We start from the raw sequence: 22,220 nt of genomic DNA, 5'->3' as shown, positions 1-22,220 counted from the left end.
CAGTCAAAAGGCTGTTTGTTCAAAATTTACCACTCAACGACCGACAATTAGCCGCCTTTCTTTTGTAAATGCAGCTATTACATAGGGATGTGGTGGAGGACTCCAATGCTCAGATCAGGGGAAGGAGTATGCTTGAACAATTGGAAGATTCTCTATTGAGAGTTTTAATATTAGCTGAAAATATCTCTGATCTGATTAGAAATCTGATTTCTTATGTAGTCCATATTCAAGTGCCCTTTTGCAAAACTGTCATTAACGTTTTACTTTAAGTTTTTATTTGATAGTGTTTTTGTTTCTGTAAAATGTTCTTGTAAAATGTAAATATTTTTCTCACAATATTCCTACGATGACAACTTTTTTCAAACTAAATTTATGGAAATAAAAAAAAATATTTTTTTCAGAATATTTTTTACAATACTTTAATCATGTAAAATGGCATGATTTGTCTTAATAAAATTTAAACTTTTGTCTGTAAATATTCCTACACTGCATAATTTGTGTACAATGACAACTTTTTTTCTCACAATATTAATAACTTTTTGTACCCCGCCTACCGCCCGAATGCAGCTGAGATAGGCTCCAGCATCCCCTGCGATCCTGAAAGGGACAAGCTGTAGAAAATAGATGGATAGATGGGGAAAAAAATACTTTTTCATAATATATTTGATTTTAATCTTGTAAAATTACATTATTTTGTCTTGTAAAAAATTATCAGAATAGTTCTAAAAAATCTTGTATGAAATTTCTTCCTCACAATATTGCAACTTTTTTTTTTTTAAATCATGACTTTTTTCACAATATATTTCACTTTGATCATGTAAAATGGCATAACTTTTTCTTAAATTTAAAAAAAAAAGTTTTCTTAAAATATTTCAACAAAATTCTTGTAAGAAAACTTTTTTCTCACAATTTTGCGTTTTTCTTTTAAAAAAATGATTTTTTTAAATATATGTATGATTTTGAGTGAACTATTTCTTACAATTTCTAAACTTTTTTCTTAAAATATTCCAAAATAATTCTTGTACAATGACAACTTTTTTTCTCACAATATTAATAACTTTTTTTCTAAAACACAAAAGACTTTTTCATAATATATGTGACTTTAATCTTGTAAAATGACATTATTTTGTCTTGTAAAATAAGCTTAAAAAAATCTCAGAATATTTCTAAAAAATATTGTATGACAATTTTCCTCACAATGTTGCAACTTTTTTTTTTAATCACGACTTTTTTTCACAATATATTTTACTTTGATCATGTAAAATGTTTCAACTTTTTCTTAAAAATGTTTCAACTTTTTTTCTTAAGATATTTCAACACAATTCTTGTAAGATAACTTTTTTCTCACAATATAACATTTTTCTAAAAAAAAAAAAAATATATATATACCGGTATATGATTTTTTTTTTGCAATATTTCAACGTTTTTCTTAAAATATTCAAACATAATTCTTGTACAATGACAATTTATTTCGCAAAATATTACAAACCATAAAAAAACAAGACTTTCTTTCATAAATTACATAATTTTGTCTTGTTAAATGAACCAAAAAAATTCTAGTATTCCTTGTATGACAACTTTTTCTCACAATATGCAACTCTGTATGCAGCACTACTTCATTAACACAATGATGGTGACAAAATGGGCGATTCACACCTGGGCTAATCCAGCCATTTGGCTGCCTTTTGGGAGTGCTAGTGTTAGGTATACATAGTCAATAACCACAACATTTATATATTAGCTACAATACAAGACTGCTATGAACATATTTTTCTAGCGGTAATGAGCAGACATCTGCCTATGACACGTTTGTTTTAATACAGTACACCAGTGCAAAATGCAAATACTTCTTATTTGTTCTTTCAGGATTTTGTTCAAGAGTGCATGTGTGGGAAAACCTGTACCTGGTGGAGGGTGTGGAGGTGATGGAGCGCCGTCCCAGGGTCACCTGGTTGATGTTGTAGTACCCAGGACTGTCCAGGTCAGCCAGGGAGAAGTTTGGGCCAGTTGCCGTAGCGACTGGGGCTGCATATTGCGAGTACACACACCAGTCACACATGTAAATTACACTGCATATATACTTTGCACAAATTGGTTATATTTCTATGTTGAAAAGGTTCATTTAGCCTACTAATGTGTATTTATAAGTGGTTGTGGTTATATTTCTGCTTTGTTTATTTTATTTTGCTTTCTGCATTGTCTATATTTGTATTGCACAGTCTAGTCTTTCCATTTTCATTATTATTATTATTATCTATAATAATACATTGTAACAGTTTTAATACGTAAAAACTATACATTTTTGTTAACATTAATGATCATATCTAATGATCATAATAGTTTATTTGCATTTATATATATTTATATACTTACATTTCATTACAAAATTGTTTTTACTAAGTTACAATAAACAACATAAATATAATAATATTTATTATTCATTATAGTACTTTATTATAATATTATAATATACTTTATATACATTACAATTATATTCATACCATTTTTTACTATATTAATATTTTCAAATATTATTCTAAATATCATTTAATTATCTTTCTTTACTCATGATATTTTACATTTTTATTTAGAAATATGTATGTATTTATATTTAATTATAATTGTCAATTAAGTTACAATAAAAACTTTATATTCAATATAATAGTTAGTATTTATTATAGCACTAAAATCAATATATTACAATATAAACATACATATTATTTATGTATTATTATCATTTCTATGCAGTATAATTATTATTTATATATGTATATTTTACTCAGTTTTTACTATGTTAGTAATCATATTTAATCATAATATGGTTATATTTGTATTTCTAGATATGTATATGTATTTATTTGCATTTTATTACAATATATATTGAGTTATAATAATAAAACATATATTATAATTCTGATATGTATTATTCATTATAACACTTTATTACAATATATTATTTGTATTATTATAATTGATATACTATTATTTACAATATGTTATAATTATATTCATATTTATACACTGCACATTTTATTTAAGCATTAATAATCATATATAATTATATTATTTCTATTTAAACGTACATACTATTTTTAAAGTTATGTTATAAAAATTATTTTATTTTATCATAATTAGAAAAATATTTCTTATCAATTACCATATTCTATTATTTTTATATTCAAGTGAATTATATATTTTAAAATGATCATTTATTATAATGCTTTATGTATTGCTTGAATGATATATATTTTACTGTATATTTTTGTTGTTGTTCTTCTTATAATGTGTTAGCATTGCAGCAATTAATGTGGACAGTAAATTGAAAAGATTATTTAATCTAATCTCATTTCATCAGATATAGTATTAGCGTATGAAACAAAGAAGGTACTATTTTTCCCTTTAGAATAATTAGAATATGTAAAAACACTACTATTAGGCTGATTATGGAGATTTTTTTTGAAACCACTTTTTTTTTTTAGATAACATTTATCTTTAAATGTGTTTTTGCAAGAGCAAGAGTCGTATCTAAAAGTTATATCAGTATATACTACCGTATTTGTTACCTGTCTGCTTATTTTCCATATTGCTCAGTGTAGTATGTTCTAATATAGCAGCAATACTCAATGGTGCTCAGTTTAACAGGACAAGAAAGGAAAGGAATAATTCAGATCAGGTTCTGAATGAACATGCGATATAAAACCGTAAATCATAATCGATGTCATAAACGTACATTACTCCTCCCTCCTCCTAATTAATACCAGGCTGCTGTGCTGTACCTAACTCGGTTTTGAACAAAGTGTATGCCGTGTCGTGCGTTACACAAATGATAGGCGCAGGGGAGATTGACGAGGGTGAATGATGGCGGTGACTCACTCTGCGACACGCGGACCAGCTCGGCTACGTTCCACACCCCTGAAGTCACAAAGCAGTCCTGGAAACTCAAGTGGCCTGTGTGGGGAAGAAAAAAAAAAAAGTGAGAGAGGGCTGCAAAGCATATGTGCAGAGTTAGATGTGCGTACATTATAGAGTACACGCTCTTTAGTGCACGTGAACACCCGCAGAGAGAAAGCACGGAGAGGGTTGACACGCGGCCGGTGTCATACAGTGCGAACATGTGTTTTCTATAAGATACAGCAGGCCTTTTGGATTCGACATGTTATTCTTCTCACTTTTGACAGTTCAACACACACAAGCAATTAGGCCAAACGAGAGAGTGCATTCCCCGCAAGCACAGCTGTAAAATGTATGCACTTAGTGCAGATTCTACAGCAAGCCTTGGCAAAATACGGCCCGCGAGCCACATGCGGCCCATTAAGACGTTCTACATAATTTTTTTAGACTTTTAACGTCCGAACTGTCGCCGCCACTATGATGTGCAGTGCTGTTTTTAAATGACCGTAAGTCTTGAACTATAGAAAGTACAAACCCCGTTTCCAAATGAGTTGGGAAATTGTGTTAGATGTAAATATAAACTGAATACAATGATTTGCAAATCCTTTTCAACCCATATTCAGTTGAATGCACTACAAAGACAAGATATTTGATGTTCAAACTCATAAACTTTATTTTTTTTTGTGCAAATAATAATTAACTTAGAATTTCATGGCTGCAACACGTGCCAAAGTAGTTGGGAAAGGGCATGTTCACCACTGTGTTACATGGCCTTTCCTTTTAACAACACTCAGTAAACGTTTGGGAACTGAGGAGACACATTTTTGAAGCTTCTCAGGTGGAATTATTTCCCATTCTTGCTTGATGTACAGCTTAAGTTGTTCAACAGTCCGGGGGTCTCCGTTGTGGTATTTTAGGCTTCATAATGCGCCACACATTTTCAATGGGACACAGGCCTGGACTACAGGCAGGCCAGTCTAGTACCCGCACTCTTTTACTATGAAGCCACGTTGATGTAACATGTGGCTTGGCATTGTCTTACTGAAATAAGCAGGGGCGTCCATGGTAACGTTGCTTGGATGGCAACATATTTTGCTCCAAAACCTGCATGTACCTTTCAGCATTAATGGCGCCTTCACAGATGTGTAAGTTAGCCATGTCTTGGGCACTAATACACCCCCATACCATCACAGATGCTGGCTTTTCAACTTTGCGCCTAAAACAATCCGGATGGTTCTTTTCCTCTTTGGTCCGGAGGACACGACGTCCACAGTTTCCAAAAACAATTTGAAATGTGGACTCGTCAGACCACAGAATACTTTTCCACTTTGTATCAGTCCATCTTAGATGAGCTCAGGCCCAGCGAAACCGACAGCATTTCTGGGTGTTGTTGATAAACGTTTTTCGCCTTGCATAGGAGAGTTTTAACTTGCACTTACAGATGTAGCGACCAACTGTAGTTACTGACAGTGGGTTTCTGAAGTGTTCCTGAGCCCGTGTGGTGATATCCTTTATACACTGATGTCGCTTGTTGATGCAGTACAGCCTGAGGGATCGAATGTCATGGGCTTAGCTGCTTACGTGCAGTGATTTCTCCAGATTCTCTGAACTCTTTGATGATATTACGGACCGTAGATGGTGAAATCCCTAAATTCCTTGCAATAGCTGGTTGAGAAAGGTTTTTCTTAAACTGTTCAACAATTTGCTCACGCATTTGTTGACAAAGTGGTGACCCTCGCCCCATCCTTGTTTGTGAATGACTGAGCATTTCATGGAATCTACTTTTATACCCAATCATGGCACCCACCTGTTCCCAATTCGCCGGTTCACCTGTGGGATGTTCCAAATAAGTGTTTGATGAGCATTCCTCAACTTTATCAGTATTTATTGCCACCTTTCCCAACTTCTTTTTCACGTGTTGCTGGCATCAAATTCTAAAGTTAATGATTATTTGCAAAAAAAAAAAAGTTTATCAGTTAGAACATCATCATTGTCTTTGTAGCATATTCAACTGAATATCGGTTGAAAATGATTTGCAAATCATTGTATTCCGTTTATATTTACATCTAACACAATTTCCCAACTCATACGGAAACGGGGTTTGTAATTCAATGGTTGAAATCTGCGCTTTTGAGTGTTATAGGAGTTATTACGGTAATCTAGGTCACAGCAGCTCAGACCAGGAACAAAGCAGAGTGGGCGGGGTTTGTTTTCAGAGCAGCCAGCCCCAAACGCGTGTGTCAGGAACAGATGCGGAAGCAAAATTTTACAACAAATATCTGCATAAAAGTGATAATATATCATATTGTAGGTGTTTATTACCCTTTGCATTCCTATTTTGCTGTTTGTTACATTTGTGTTGTGTTTTGCTTGATTGCAAAAGATACACAACTATGGAGGAGCTGGTCTGAGAAGTACAAGAGGAGCGATGTTCATATGTTGTTAATATTCAGTGTTTTATTGTTCATAGTTAATATTGTAAATCTCACTTTCTTTATTTTCATGTACATTTTGGGTGTCCCATTCAGTAAAAAACTGTAACATTCCATTCCGTTTTTTTGAGGTGGTCTGTTTTTAGAATTCTTTCGGACATTGTGACTTTTGGTATTAATATTCTTGAAAAAAAGGGACCCAAATACACATACTGTACAGCACATTTTTACAGCTAAATGTGTATTAGGGTTGTACGGTATACCGGTATTAGTATAGTACGATACTAATGAATCATATTCAGTACTATACCGCCTCTGAAAAGTACCAGTTCGTAAAATGTAAACAAACGCCATTAGTGGATGTACACCTAACATCCACTGTAATGATACCAAGTACAGGAACGTATCTAGTCGATACTACTATGATTACGTCAATATTTTTTGGCGTTACAACATCTTCTTTCATTTTTTCTAAATGTATATTATGTTTATAAACTCAGGAAATATGTACCTGGACACATGAGGACTTTGAATATGACCAATGTACGATCCTGTAACTACTTGGTATCGAATGATACCCAAATTAGTGGTATCACCCAAAACTAATGTAAAGTATCAAACAACAGAACAATAAGTGATTATTATATTTTAACAGAAGTGTAGATAGAACATGTTAAAGGAGAAAGTAAGCAGATTTTAACAGTAAATGAACAAGTAGATTAATAATTCATTTTCTACCACTTGTCCTTTATAATGTTGACAAAATAATAGAATGGAAAATGACACAATATGTTACTGCATATGTCAGCAGACTAATTAGGAGCCTTTGTTTGTTTACTTATTACTAAAAGACAAGTTGTCTAGTATGTTCACTATTTTATTTAAGGATAAACTTGCAATAATAAACACATGTTTAATGTACCGTAAGACTTTTTGTTAAAACAAAGCCAATAATGCAATTTTTTGTGGTCCCCCTTATTTAGAAAAGTACCGAAAAGTACCGAAAAGGATCGAAATCATTTTGGTACCGGTACCAAAATATTGGTATCGGGACAACACTAATATAATACTATATAAATTATACACACATACACCTTGGCACAATGTGGCCCCCTGAGTCAAAATATTTGCCCAGCTCTGTCCTACAGTATGGATTTGTGTGTGCAATAAGTATTATCTCTCTTTATCATTTTCACAGTATGTGCTTGCTGTAAGAGTCACTCAACCAAGACACATCTATTTGCAACAGGTACACATTAGACCAGGGATTCTATAGACCGGTGTTTCTTAACCATAGGGCCAAGGTCCTTTGTTGGGTCACGAGCGCCTCCTAAAAGTATCTGTTCTTCAGCTTGATTCGTATCAGTCAGTTGTAACTAGGGCTGGGCGATATTGCCTTTTTTAAATATCGCGATATTTTAAGGCCATATCGCGATACACGATATATATCTCGATATTTTGCCTTAGCCTTGAATGAACACTTTAAGCATATAATCACAGCAATATGATGATTCTATGTGTCTACATTAAAACATTCTTCTTCATACTGCATTAATATATGCTACTTTTAAACTTTCATGCAGAGAAGGAAATCACAACTAAAAAAAATCACTATTTTTTTCATACCGTGTTGATCTGGAAATGTTTGCCTCGGCATTTTGATGGTGTGGACGTGTGGCACCGAACGGAGATATTGACGTGCGGAGTAAGCCCTCTTCATTGTCTCGCGGGTGACTTTTCAAATGATGCTACATACTAGCAGTGTAGCCGAGTGTCCTGCGTTCGCCTATACAGTGTACTTATCTAATAAAATAATAAACGGGAGACATTAGAGCAGGTTCGGTAGCCACCGCTTCTTTAATGTCAACATCACACACCTCCTTCCACAACCACACACACCCTACGTCACAGCCCTACGGCAAAAACTCTGGAGGGACAAAACTCCTCCTCCTTACCTAACACACTCCGGTAACTTGGGACACCCTGAACTGTTTGTTACAGTAGTAATGCTACTTTTTATAGCAACGCTTTTGCTCCACACTTGACAAATTACGGTTGTCTGTTCGACATCTTCCCACTTGAAACCAAACCACCGCCAGACGATGGACCCCCTGCTGTTTTTTGGGGGAATTAATTATTCCTCCATTTGTTACCAGATTCACACCTTCTTTCTCTTGTATTACCATTCCGCTAGCATCACAGCTAACATTAGCCATGCTGCTACCTCTCTGCTGGGAGAGGGCGTATACGTATGTGACGTATGACGTGACAGTATGTGACGTGTGTAAGAAGGTGCGCTTGTCTGTCTGTGAGAAGGAGAGACTGGAAAGAGGAGAGCCTGTAGTGTAATGCCCGCAGCTAAAAGCAACTACGTGAGAACGCATACTCGATATCACGATATAGTCATTTTCTATATTGCACAGAGACAAACCCGCGATATATCGCGTATATCGATATATCGCCCAGCCCTAGTTGTAACACACTTTTTTTTGACAATCTCAATCAAACAGGGGAAGTCTGGAGCTAAAGTCATAGAGAGCGCAAAAATTATGACTAAAGTGGTGAAGCTGTATTTTAATTTGCACTTTAATTTATTGACTTTTATTCAAGAAACATATATTATTATTTATTATTCATTTAGTTAGAATGTAATTATTTTAGTACTTCACTGTTTTTCACAGCAGTTTTATGGCTCTCTTCCTTTGCAGTAAATTTGATGTATAATCATTTTCATAATCAGCCTGACCTTAGCCTTGATTATCATCTCTGTGATTAACACATGCTTTCATATCATTTGACAAGGTTTATCCTGTTAAACTGTAAATAGGTTATATATTATGATTGAATAGGATTAAAATCAAGAGTAAGATGAATAATTCAGTGTTAATGAGTGGGCCCCGGGACCCTCGGTAGTGGAAAAGTTGGGCCTAGAGGTCAAAAATGTTCAGGACCCCTGCTATAAAGTGTGAGGCAGCCCTACAGAGCACTTCAGGACTGAGATGGGAACACTACAGACCCGCAAGGCGGCGACAAAAACGACTCAGATGGCCTGATCTATCCATCCATCCATTTTCTACCGCTTATTCCCTTTGGGGTCGCGGGGGGCGCTGGAGCCTATCTCAGCTACAATCGGGCGGAAGGCGGGGTACACCCTGGACAAGTCGCCACCTCATCGCAGGGCCAACACAGATAGACAGACAACATTCACACTCACATCCACACACTAGGGCCAATTTAGTGTTGCCAATCAACTTATCCCCAGGTGCATATCTTTGGAAGTGGGAGGAAGCCGGAGTACCCGGAGGGAACCCACGCAGTCACGGGGAGAACATGCAAACTCCACACAGAAAGATCCCGAGCCCGGGATTGAACCCAAGACTACTCAGGACCTTCGTATTGTGAGGCAGATGCACTAACCCCTGATCTAATAAGATCCAAATAACAAGTGCTAAATAGCGCGTGCAAACTGCTAAGGGAGTGGGTGCACTAAAACACGTGCAAACTTGATAGCAACCGCAAAGTTGATCGACTAAAGTGGATTGCGTCTGTTAAGTGAGCAAAATAAGGCGTGTAGTCCATTCTACGTCTGTGTCTTCAATAACATGCAAAAATATTTGCTTATCATCAAAACGCCCACAATACCGGGAAGGGGAAAATGCAAATATACTTATTGAGCACGCACAATGTGATTCAACAACACTCATCACCGTTTTGCGAGCGCTAGTTAGGGTTTTATGTAGCACGTGTCAGAAAGATGTGCAAACTGACAGATCGAGAATCCCCCGTCCTGCGTGTGTGGTTCACCATTTTGGACGATCAAAAATAAAAAAATTTAGACATATTGTCTATTCCAGAGGTGTCAAACGTACGGTTTTATGAGTTTGCTAAGTATAAAAAATTAACCTGAAATTTTTGAATGAAAGAAACTGTTGTTCTAAATGTGTCCAGTAGATGTCGCAATAACAATTCTTTGTATCTGTGTAGACCAGACCTGGGCAAAGTTTTTGACTTGGGGGCCACATTAAGAGAAAAGAATGTGTCTGGGGGCCGGTATATCTATTTTTAGGAACACTAATACAAAACCTCACAATAATGTCTGATTGAATGCTAAAAACGTTATGACAGACCGCCTTAAAAAACGTAATGGAATTGTACATTTTTCTATGAAGGATAAAACACTGAATATTGACAAAAAATTTACAATCAAGTGAAACGCAACAAAAATGCAACAAACAGTGAAATATGAACGCGAAGGGTACAAAATAAACCCACCTACAATCTGATATATCTGATATATCACTAAGCTTTAGAACTTTGTTGTGAAAGTCTCCTTCCGCGTCTGTAGAAACGCTTCCCGCCCACACTGTTTGGTGCCTCGTCTGAGTTGCTGTGACGTAGATTACCATAGTAACTAATTAGATGACCATCGTAACTAATTAGATTACCATAGTAAGTGGTACATCATCCAAAAGCGCAGATTCCAACCATTGAAATACTTTGTATAGTTCAAGACTTACGGTCGTTAGAAAACATGACTGCACATCATAATGGCAGCTACACTTTCCATCTTAAAGATCTAAAAAAAATATTTGGGAATGTCCGGCGGGCCAGATTGAAAAGCTTAACGGGCCGCGTGTGGCCCCCGGGCCTTAATTTGCCCAGGTCAGGTGTAGACGATGCTCCATATGTAAAAAAATATATACCACATGATGTTAGTGCACCATTTGAGGAAAATGAGCAAACTACATAAAAAACATCCTTTAATTTGATTTTGATGTTATTTTTTTATCATGATAGATTAAAAATTAACACCAATGAGTTGACTGATGAACATTATCACATAATTTATTCAGAAAGTATAAATAACGACAAATAAAGATAGAATACTATTAATCGCAACATAAAAGTGTAAAAAAAACAACAACATTATGATTTGTACATTTTCAGAATGTGTTTGTTCTATTTTTAAACAAAGAAAACAATCTGAAGTTGTCTTTATTTTCAAGTTATCGTGCCGCGATTTTACCAGTCCCATCCACTTGGGAGTAGATTTTTCTCCATGTGGTCCCCAATCTAAAATGAGTTTGACATCTCTGGTCTATTCAGCAATTTCCTTTTAAAATTGTATTGCTTCTGGATGACTTAGGGGCTGATTAAAATTCATTCGATTGATGCGTTTTGGTATCTGCTGGCGTTTTTTTCTTCTTTATTTTGCTATAAAACTTTCTCAGTTATATAATCCATTGTCAAAGTATCGGATAGGGACTCAAAATCGGATCGGATCTGTGGCCAAAAAGTCAAATCGGGAACAAAGGTTAAAAATGTTGGATTGGGACATCCTCATTAAACACAATAATGAAATGAAATATTGGTGTAATATAACTGAAAAGGTTTTATAGCAATTAACTGAAGCAAACAGAATTTTTTTTTTTTTTTATAAAACTCAACTTATTAAATTTAGAATTTGCTGATATTGTTGTAAATCAGATGATGTATTAAATTAGTGGTATTAAATGCCAATTTTTTTTAAAACAAAATAAAGTGTCTAGTGCACAACAACTAAACAAAAGCAAAAACTACTATTGGCTTCCATTTAAATCATTTTGGTTTTGCCCTGAAAGCCTTCCTGTATCCAGAGACTTACGCCCTGAGTTTGTAAACAATAACAAAAACAACCCAAAAAATTATTTTGTTATGGTAAGAGCAAGAAAATTATCGATCTAATCACTTTCGTATCGTTTACATACTGATACTATACTAGGTATCAACTTTACTTTTAAGCTTTAGGGGTTAGCTTCTTGTGTCGTCCTGATTTTTGTGTGCGTGTAGTGTCCTTAACTATTGCTTTTTTATCTAGTCATCCAGTGATAATAATACTTGGAAGAAACTTTGTTTATTTTCTACAGGATTAGTGTCTTAGAACACTGCAAAAAGTCAGTGTTCAAAAACAAGAAAAAAAATAATAATTAGGGGTATTTCATTTGAACTAAGCAAAATTATCTGCTAATAGAACAATAACATTTGGCTTGTCAAGACTAGGGATGTCTCGATCCGATATTTGGATCGGATGCCGATATTTATCAAAAAATGCGTATCGGCAAGGCATGGGAAAATGCCGATCCAGATCCAGTTAAAAACTCCGGTCCGTGTTTTTCAACGCACCGATTTAAATAATACATTCCACTTTTCTGCTGCTCCCTAGTTCCGTTCCGCATTTTCCAGCACACCTTCAACACATCCACAGGTCTGTGGATTCTCACGCAGTTGCTTTTAGCTGCTGGCATTACACGACAGGCTCTTCTCACTCTTTTCTGTGTCTCTGCTTCTCACAGACAGCAAGCGCACCTTCTTACACACGTCACATACTGTCACGTCATACGTCACATACTGTCACGTCATACGTCACATACGTATACGCCCTCCCCGAGCAGAGAGGTAGCAGCATGGCTAATGTTAGCTGTGATGCTAGCGCAGCCGTGCGAGCAACGCTCCCTCCTAAGGTGCGCGCCTGCGCAATTGTGCACTGCTCAAGCGTCCTCTGCGCACGGCAAATCTATGCCACGCACAAAATCAAATAAAAAAAATAAGCGCATAACAATTTTCGACACACGGACACGACAGAGAAAACAGTTTTCGTCATCATTGTTCAAATATTGTAACGTCTGTCGAGACGCTTATCTCCATTCGGTGCCACACGTCTACACCATCAAAATGCCGAGGCAAACATTTCCACATCAACACCGTATGAAAAAAATTGTGATTTTTTTAGTTGTGATTTCCTTCTGTGCATGAAAGTTTAAAAGTAGCATATATTAATGTAGTATGAAGAAGAATGTTTTAATGTAGACACATAGAATCATCATACTGCTGTGATTATATGCATCAAGTGTTCATTCAAGGCTAAGGCAAAATATCCACATATACATCGTGTATTGCAATATGGCCTTAAAATATCGCAATATTAAGAAAAGGCCATATCGCCCAGCCCTAGTTCAATGATGCCATTTCTGTTTGTCATGTATAATTTTGTCTATTTTGTGTTTATCCTTGAATAAACAGGTCAGTTTCTTGTTACCAACCATTGTGTATTATTCAAACTCCCCTAATTCAGCTGGCTAGTTGTTATCAAGAGTACTAAAACCCTTTTCAACATGATTCTGACAACTAAGTAGGCTAAATAACTTTAAACTTTAATACATGCTCGGATAGGCCAGTATCGGTATCGGATCGGAAGTGCAAAAACAACATCGGTATCGGATCGGAAGTGCAAAAACCTGGATCGGGACATCCCTAGTCAAGACTTTCCAAAACAAGTAAAATTAGCTAACCTCAATGAACCCAAAAATATCTTAAAATAAGTATATTCTCACTAATAACAACTGTACTACTATATGAGTACGTACTTTCTATTGTTTCATCGAAAATAAAACAGCAAAGTCCATTTGGCTGTCATCTGTTTTAATATGAGACACAATTGTGTCAAAGTCATGATTTTTTTTTTACATGCTTGAAATAAGAAATTATTACTTTAAAAAAGTAGTTTTATACTTGTGAGTGTTGATGACACAGCTTTGCAACAGTTGATATTCTAGTTTCAAGCATGTTTTACTCAATATAGGTCATCAAATCTCAGCAACAAGCTGTAATATCTTACTGAGATCATTTAGGACAAAAACCTTTAAAACAAGTAAAACACTCTCACATGAAATCTGCTTAGTGAGAAGAATTATCTTATCAGACAGAAAATAAGCAAATATCACTCTTATTTGAGATATTTAATCTTACTTAGATTTCAGTTTTCGCAGTGAAGCGCCTTCGCACTGTGAATAGGCAACGCGTTCGTCGCAATTCGCTCTCCAATTCGAGCCGGTGTTTTGGCAAGACATGCGCCCTCCTGGAATTCATGCGACTCCCGTGTGGGTAACGAGGAATATGGACATGTATTGTGTCTTCCTGTGCCGGTGGAGCTAACACGGTGGTCCGCACGATCGGCAAGAAACATTCTATCTATACGTACATCCTACATCCCCACCCCCCGTTCGCCATCTCGGTCGCTCCGCTCACTCGAGCACTGTCCGGGTTAACCACGGCGGCAACAGCCCATGAGGTCAGTGCTCAGCAAGGCAGCAGCCATGTGGTTCCCATCTTCGAGTAACGTCAGTGTGATTTATGAGCGGCCCGCCGCAATCCCCACACACTGCAGTACCATCAGCTCCCCTTACCATAATAAACCAAGCCCAACTCTGCCGGGACACACTTGCTCACAGAGTACACAGTGTGTCCAGTAAGTGTGTTGGTACTGTATCGAGATGCGGACAAAGCCCTTTTAAAGCCGTTCACGCAAGCATGCGGGCACTAGGGTTGTCCCGGTAGCAATATTTTGGTACCGGTACCTGTAGCAAAATGTATTTCGATACTTTTCTAAATAAAGGGGACCACAAAAAATGGCATTATTGGCTTTATATTAGCAAAAAATCTTACGGTACATTAAACATATGTTTCTTATTGCAAGTTTGTCCTTAAGTAAAATAGTGAACATTAAAGACAACTTGTCTTGGTAGAAAAGTGGTAGAAAATGAATTATTAATCTACTTGTTCATTTACTGTTAATATCTGCCTTCTTTCTCTTTTAACATGTTTTATCTACACTTCTGTTAAAATGTAATAATCACTTATTCTTCTGTTGTTTGGATACTTTACATTAGTTTTGGATGACACCACAAATTTGGGTATTGATCCGATACCAAGTAGTAACTGTCATAACGTGGACTATGGGGGTTTTGTTTTCCCGAGATGCAAGAATAGTTGGAGTGGACAAGGCTTGGAGGTAAATACATCATTTATTTTAACACTAACAAAATGAACAAACAAAAAGCGCGCACAAGGCGGAAATGCAAACTTGACTATGAAACAAAATACTAGCACAAAGGCAGAAACTATGAACATGAAACAAAACTTGCTAACTGTGACATGAACAAACAAAACTTACGTGGCATGGCATGAAGCATAACTATGAACAGGCATGAGTATCAGAAGTAGCAGAGTTAAATGTAGCCAGGCCGACAAACAGAAAAAGACAGGCTTAAATAACAGTGGGACGGCGTGGCGAAGTTGGTAGAGTGGCCGTGCCAGCAATTGGAGGGTTGTGGGTTACTGGGGTTTAATCCCCACCTTCTACCATCCTAGTCACGTCCGTTGTGTCCTTGGGCAAGACACTTCACCCCTTGCTCCTGATGGCTGCTGGTTAGCGCCTTGCATGGCAGCTCCCGCCATCAGTTTGTGAATGTGTGTGTGAATGGGTGAATGTGGAAATACTGTCAAAGCGCTTTGAGTATCTTGAAGGTAGAAAAGCGCTATACAAGTATAACCCATTTATCATTATTTAACAGTGACATGATTGACAACAGGTGCGTGAGTGAAAATGTGAACCAGGTGAAACTAATGGTTGCTATGGTGACAAAGCAAGGGAGTGAAAACAGGAACTAAAAAGAGTCCAAAAACCAAACAGAACATAACTTAAACAAAACATGATCACAGACATGACAGTAACAGGATCATACATTGGTCATTTAAGTCCTCTTGTGTCCAGGGACGTATTTCCTGAGTTTATAAACATAATATCCATCCATCCATTTTCTACCCCTTGTCCCTTTTGGGGTCGCGGGGGGTGCTGGAGCCTATCTCAGTTACAATAGGGCGGAAGGCGGTGTACACCCTGGACAAGTCGCCACCTCATCACAGGGCCAACACAGATAGACAGACAACATTCACACTCACATTCACACACTCGGGCCAATTTAATATAAATAAATAAAAAACGAAAAAAGATTTTGTGATGCCAAAAATATCGATGTAATCATAGTAGTATCGACTAGATACGCTCCTGTACTTGGTATCATTACAGTGGATGTCAGGTGTAGATCCACCCATGGTGTTTGTTTACATTGTGACGCCGGTGGGCTACGGTGTGTAGTGAAGCATGTTTAGCTACCGTATTTTCCGCACTATAAGGCGCACCTAAAACCCTCCAATTTTATCAAAAGCTGACAGTGCGCCTTATAATCCGATGCGCCTTATATATGGACCAATATTGAGCCACAACAAACCTAAACTTCATTTTCATAAAGTTTAGGTCTCGCAACTACGGTAAACAGCCACCAACTTCTTTTTCCCCTGTAGAAGAAGAAGCGCTTCTTCATCTACAGTAAGCAGCCGCCAACTTAATTTTCCCCCGTAGAAGAAGACGTTCTTCTTCTATGGTAAGCAGCCGCCCCCGTAGAAGAAGAAGCGCGCGGTGCATGCTGGGATATATGACGTTTCATTTCCATTTGTGTGTTTATGTAAAGACCCCAAAATGGCTCCGATTAAGAGACACGCTTACGGCGCAGAGTTTAAACTCAAAGCGATCAGTCACGCAGTAGAACATGAATGACAGAAAGCGAACACACGTTCACCAAGACAGGGAGACGGCGCCGGACGACATACGCCACTATCTGCCAGTGGATCGTAAATGCCTGGGCTGATATATCAGTCTCAACTGCGGTCCGAGCTTTCAGGAAGGCAGGAATTGTCACTGAACTGCTAGACAACAGCAGCGACACTGACTCCATTAATGACGACTTCGACGAGACGGAGCATGTTGGATGCCGTATTCGTCCAACTGTTTAATTCGGACACTGAAGAAGAAGAATTCGAGGGATTCGTGGATGAGGAATAACTTCATAAAGTGAGCTTTACATGTTTATTTTGTGTGTTGTGTTGGGTGACATTAACGTTGGAGCAACGTTGAGTTATCCATCCATCCATCCATTTTCTACCGCTTATTCCCTTCGGGGTCGCTGGAGCCTATCTCAGCTACAATCGGGCGGAAGGCGGGGTATACGTTGAGTTATTGATATTGTTATTGCTCGACACTATTTCGAGTGTTACTATATTGTAATTGCACTAACGTTTGATTTATCGTAACACGAGTAAATCAGCTGTTTATTCATTTTGGGAGTGAACGGAGTTGTCAGAACGCTGGTTTGTAATCTATTAATAAAGTTTGACTGACCTATCGGACTGTTTTGTTGACATTCCCTTTAGCGCAGCTCCATCTAATGGATGCATAGGTGCGCCTTATAATCCGGTGCGCCTTATATATGAACAAAGTTTTGAAATATGCCATTCATTGAAGGTGCGCCTTATAACCCGGTGTGCCTTATAGTGCGGAAAATACGGTATTCCTCGTCCTGCAGGGATGATACTTGTAAGAAACTTACTTTATTTGTTACCATGGAGGCGAGGATTAGTGATTTAGAAGTAGCTAAAACACTGCAGACTGGTGCCTGACGTTAGCCGCTAGCTAGCTAGCCATGTCTTAAAGCACCTTTTCCTGAGGGCGTTTCAGTGTTATAACTTCACCGTTATCTTCAGTTTTTAAGCCAAAATGCGTCTCTTCTCCCTTTTCTGTCTACACACTGTGTCTGCTTGTAAGTACTCTGTGATTGTGCGCTGCCGAACATGCTCCTCTGCTCGTAAAACCAGCAATGTCACAACGTGACCACGACGCGCCCGTTAAAAAAAAGGGGGGGGGCGGGGGTGACCGGTACTTTGTAGAGGCGGTATAGTACCAAATATGATTCATTAGTATCGCTGTACTATACTAGTACCGGTGTACTGTATGGCAGATGAGTGAATGCAAACTTACCGTTCGGCGGGGGCTTGACGTCCGTCTCTCCTTGCTGGTTAGAGTTGTCTGATTGTCCCGATTGTTCTGAAACAAACACACAAGTAAAGGAATGGAGGTTAGAGATGTGGGATCTGAACCGAGGATGTCGTTGTGGCTTGTGCAGCCCTTTGAGACACGTGTGATTTAGGGCTATATAAATAAACATTGATTGATTGATTGATTGATTGATTGATAGAGATATGCCAAACATGTTGGAAACAAGATACTGTCAGAAACAGGTCTTCAGAAAAAAAGGAATATGTACAGTATTTTCCGGACTGCAAGCAGCTACTTTTCCCGATATCGCCTGAGAGAAAGAGGGGCGGTTAATCATTTTGCAATGCAATCCGCTGAAAAACGATGGAAAGCGCCACTCTACATAGCAACTGATGCTGTGGTCAAAGATGGAGTCGCCACAAAACACATCTTAAGGTATTCAACACTCTACTGCCGTCTGGCGGCTAAAGTGGAATGTGCCCCCTCCAATGTGTCACGTTTCATACGTCAGGTAAACCGTGACGAATGGGGCCATAAGAATCTCCTTCCTACTGTATATATTTATGTTTTAATGATGGTAATATTATAATTTTGCACTAATAATTAATTATTGGACAAATTGTTTTAGTACAAAACATGCATCAAATACATTCAAGTTTAAATAAAAAAGTATGGAAATAGCATAATTTAGATTAATCTCACTTTTGAATTTGGATTAATCATGACTATTTACCGCTTATAACTTGACTGCTCAATTTAGATGACCTTAATAATCACTTATTCTTCTGTTGTTTGGATACTTTACATTAGTTTTGGATGACACCACAAATTGTGTTTATGTATACATACATTAAAAAAATGTTTCATCTATTAAGAATCGTTACAAATAAGCGATTAAATACCCCAATATTTGGACACTACTGCGATATTATTGTCAGAAAGTCATACAGGGACACGTTTTAATGTTTTAATTGAATGCAAATCATTTATTTGTTCAAAAACTGTTTTATATCAAGTCCAATCAGGAGGTTTTCTGAAGTCGGAGTCTCCTCACTCATCTTAACATGCATTGACCTGCCCACTGCTCGAACAACAATACACCTTTCAGGTAACAAGCCATAGTTAAGTAAAGGTGCATGTGCGTCCAAAATAATTTGTGTGATTAATCTGCAGATAACATGAAAAAAGAAATATTTTTCTGTGATTAATCACATGAGTTTACTGGTTGATTTTTTATTTTTAACACAAGTATGCTGTTATTTTTCTACTGTTTATTCTGTTAGTCACGCTTTTATTATGTGTCCTGTGCAGCACGTTGGTCAACATAAGTTGTTGTAATGTGCTGTATAACTAAAGCTTGACTTGACAACCCTAATAAAAATTGTTTCACATAAATAGAAAAGTGTGACATAAATTTGTAATGGGGAGGGGGGGTGGAGCCTTCCAATAAAATTCTGCTTAGTGCCCCGATTTAGCCTGCAGCAGCCCTGCTCCTGTTAGTGTCAGTCCTGTTACTCAAACGAGTCATCTTCGACTTAGGAACCCGGTACAAAAAGGATATAAAGTTGCCTGAGGTGGACCAATGCACATTTTGAGTAGTTCAATACATGTAATATCTGATTTAGGATTTTTAAAATAATGTAGTTTGTTATGTAGTAATGTCTGTGGATAGTTGACGAAACCTACTTGGAGGAGAGGCAAAACGTCTTCTAAGACAAACCAAACATATATACATGTATATTAGGGCTGCAACAACTAATCGATTAAATCGATTAAAATGGATTATAAAAATAGTTGGCGATTAATTTAGTCATCGATTCGTTGGATATATGCTATGCGTATGCGCAGAGGCAATTTTTATTGTTTTATTTTTTATAAACCTTTATTTGTAAACTGCAACATGTACAGACAGCTGAGAAACAATAATCAAAATAAGTATGGTGCCAGTATGCTGTTTTTTCCCCCAATAAAATACTGGAAAGGATAGAAATGTAGTTTGTCTCTTTTATCCGATCATTAATCGAAGTAATAATCGACAGATTAATCGATTATCAAATGAATCGTTAGTTGCAGCCCTAATGTATATCAATATATATGTATATATACAGTATAAACATATACATATACATATACATGTATATATACATAAACATTTGTTTTAATCTATTAAGAATCGTTACAAATAAGCGATTAATTCGAAAAAGATTCACAGTGAGGTACATATATATATATATATATATATATATATATATATATATATATATATATATATATATATATATATAAATATATATATATATGTTGTCCCGATAAAAATACCAAAATGATTTCGATACTTTTCGGTATTTTTCTAAATAAAGGGGACCACAAAAAATTGCATTATTGGCTTTATGATAACAAAAAAATCTTAGGGTATATTAAACATATGTTTCTTATTGCAAGTTTATCCTTAAATAAAATAGTCAACATACAAGACAACTTGTCTTTTATTAGTAAGTAAGCAAACAAAGGCTCCTAATTTAGTCTGCTGACGTATGCAGTAACATATTGTGTCATTTATCATTCTATTATTTTGTCAAAATTATTAAGGACAAGTGGTAGAAAATTATTTTTTTTCTACTTGTTCATTCACTGTTAATGTCTGCTTACTTTCTCTTTTAACATGTTCTATCTACACTTCTGTTAAAATGTAATAATCACTTATTCTTCTGTTGTTTGATACTTTACATTAGTTTTGGATGATACCACAAATATATATATATATATATATATATATATATATATATATATATATATATATATATATATATATATATATATATATATATATATATATATATATAAGCGCTGCGGCATAGAGGCCTTTAAAGACCAAGAGGGGACAACTTGGCCTGGACCAGAATATAGCCCCTTGCAGCCGGAACTCAAAGCCCAAATCAGTGCCCAAATCCTGGGTGGCGTCAGTGCTGTGCTTGCCAGCACACTGCGGCGGCCCAGCAAGACAACAAAACAAGACACCTCATCGCTTCGGGTCAGGAGAGAGGACACGACAAGCAGAGTTAGAGAAGCAGTATTGACCACTATGTCGTCCTCAGAGTCCATCTTCACGCATTTTTCCTCATTTTCTATCGCCCTCTGTTTCTTTGTCGCTCCGCAGAGTCCTGGCAGCCATTTTAGCGCTTGGCAGCCATCTTAGCTTTGGCGGTACCAATGCATTCCCGGTAGCTGACGGCACCCCCGAACCGACACGCACGCTTGCAAGTTGCACGTTTTTTGTTTGTTTGTCTCGCACACACCCAATGGTCCTAAACATAAAAAAAGCACAAGTCGTGTCAATGGAGTGCAGCGGGACGCTTGGCTTGCAGTGCTGCGGCGGCCATGTTGGAAAAGCTGAATGAAACTTAGTGTGTCCCACATACTCAAATAACGGCGAGGGAGGACCAGGGGCAGGGGAGGAAAAGGGATCATCCCGTCAAGGCTGAACATTCGATTTACAACCTTCCTGTCTGCCTCAGAAAAAGAAACAGCCCGAGAGACAAGTGCCGAATCGTCATGACAACTGGTATAAACTGAATGCATCTCAATTCAAGTCACCACCAGCATGCAAATAATTCATGATACCACAAACTGTTTTTATTAGTAATACGGCACAATTTGATATGCATTTAAATTAAAATCCACTAAATTTTCAATTTAAATAAAGGATATGATTTAGACTGCCTACTTTTATGCTGAGACTTTATACGTTGCTTTCAATCATCTTCAATAAACGTCGTATTTGTATCCCTCAGGTAATGCCTTTCACACATCAGTGACCCTATGTCTATTTTTCACTCACTCGGGTCCCCACAGCGAGTCACACGCATGAATGCTTTTTTTTTTACGCCCGGATGTCCTTCTTGGCACAACCCTGGCAGGGAATTGAACCCGTGCCCTCTGCCATTGGAGGGGGAAGGGTGTATGTGCCATTACACCGACACCAACCCTCAAACCACCGTGCAAATATAATGGTTTTGTACCTTTTGAACCGCCTTCTTGACAACTAGATGGAAAGGTAGCTGTTGTCTAATTTGAATAATTATCCACCACATTACAAAAGTGAGCCACAAAACCTGAAAAAGCAACACATGGTGTAAGTGTCTATATTAAATATATTAGCATACTATCAAAATTACTTTAAAAAGTCTTAT

The 22,220-nt window shown here is 37.0% G+C and overlaps 1 protein-coding gene across 12 annotated transcripts in view; it reads right to left on the bottom strand.

Annotated features, from left to right (window-relative positions):
• Positions 1-22,220, bottom strand: part of nfixb (nuclear factor I/Xb) — a 527,883-nt gene that overhangs the window by 66,816 nt on the left and 438,847 nt on the right. For all 12 annotated transcript variants that reach the window (XM_061973664.1, XM_061973667.1, XM_061973665.1 and 9 more), the window contains 3 exons: positions 18,013-18,078; positions 3,874-3,948; positions 1,905-2,025 (listed from right to left, as the gene is read on the bottom strand). In XM_061973664.1, coding sequence (XP_061829648.1) covers positions 1,905-2,025; positions 3,874-3,948; positions 18,013-18,078 — 262 coding nt within the window. The remainder of the gene's footprint in view (positions 1-1,904; positions 2,026-3,873; positions 3,949-18,012; positions 18,079-22,220) is intronic.

This window comes from Nerophis lumbriciformis, linkage group LG22, assembly GCF_033978685.3.
Source record: "Nerophis lumbriciformis linkage group LG22, RoL_Nlum_v2.1, whole genome shotgun sequence".
In the NCBI taxonomy this organism is placed as follows: domain Eukaryota; kingdom Metazoa; phylum Chordata; class Actinopteri; order Syngnathiformes; family Syngnathidae; genus Nerophis; species Nerophis lumbriciformis.
This window is presented reverse-complemented; position numbering and strand designations above follow the sequence as displayed.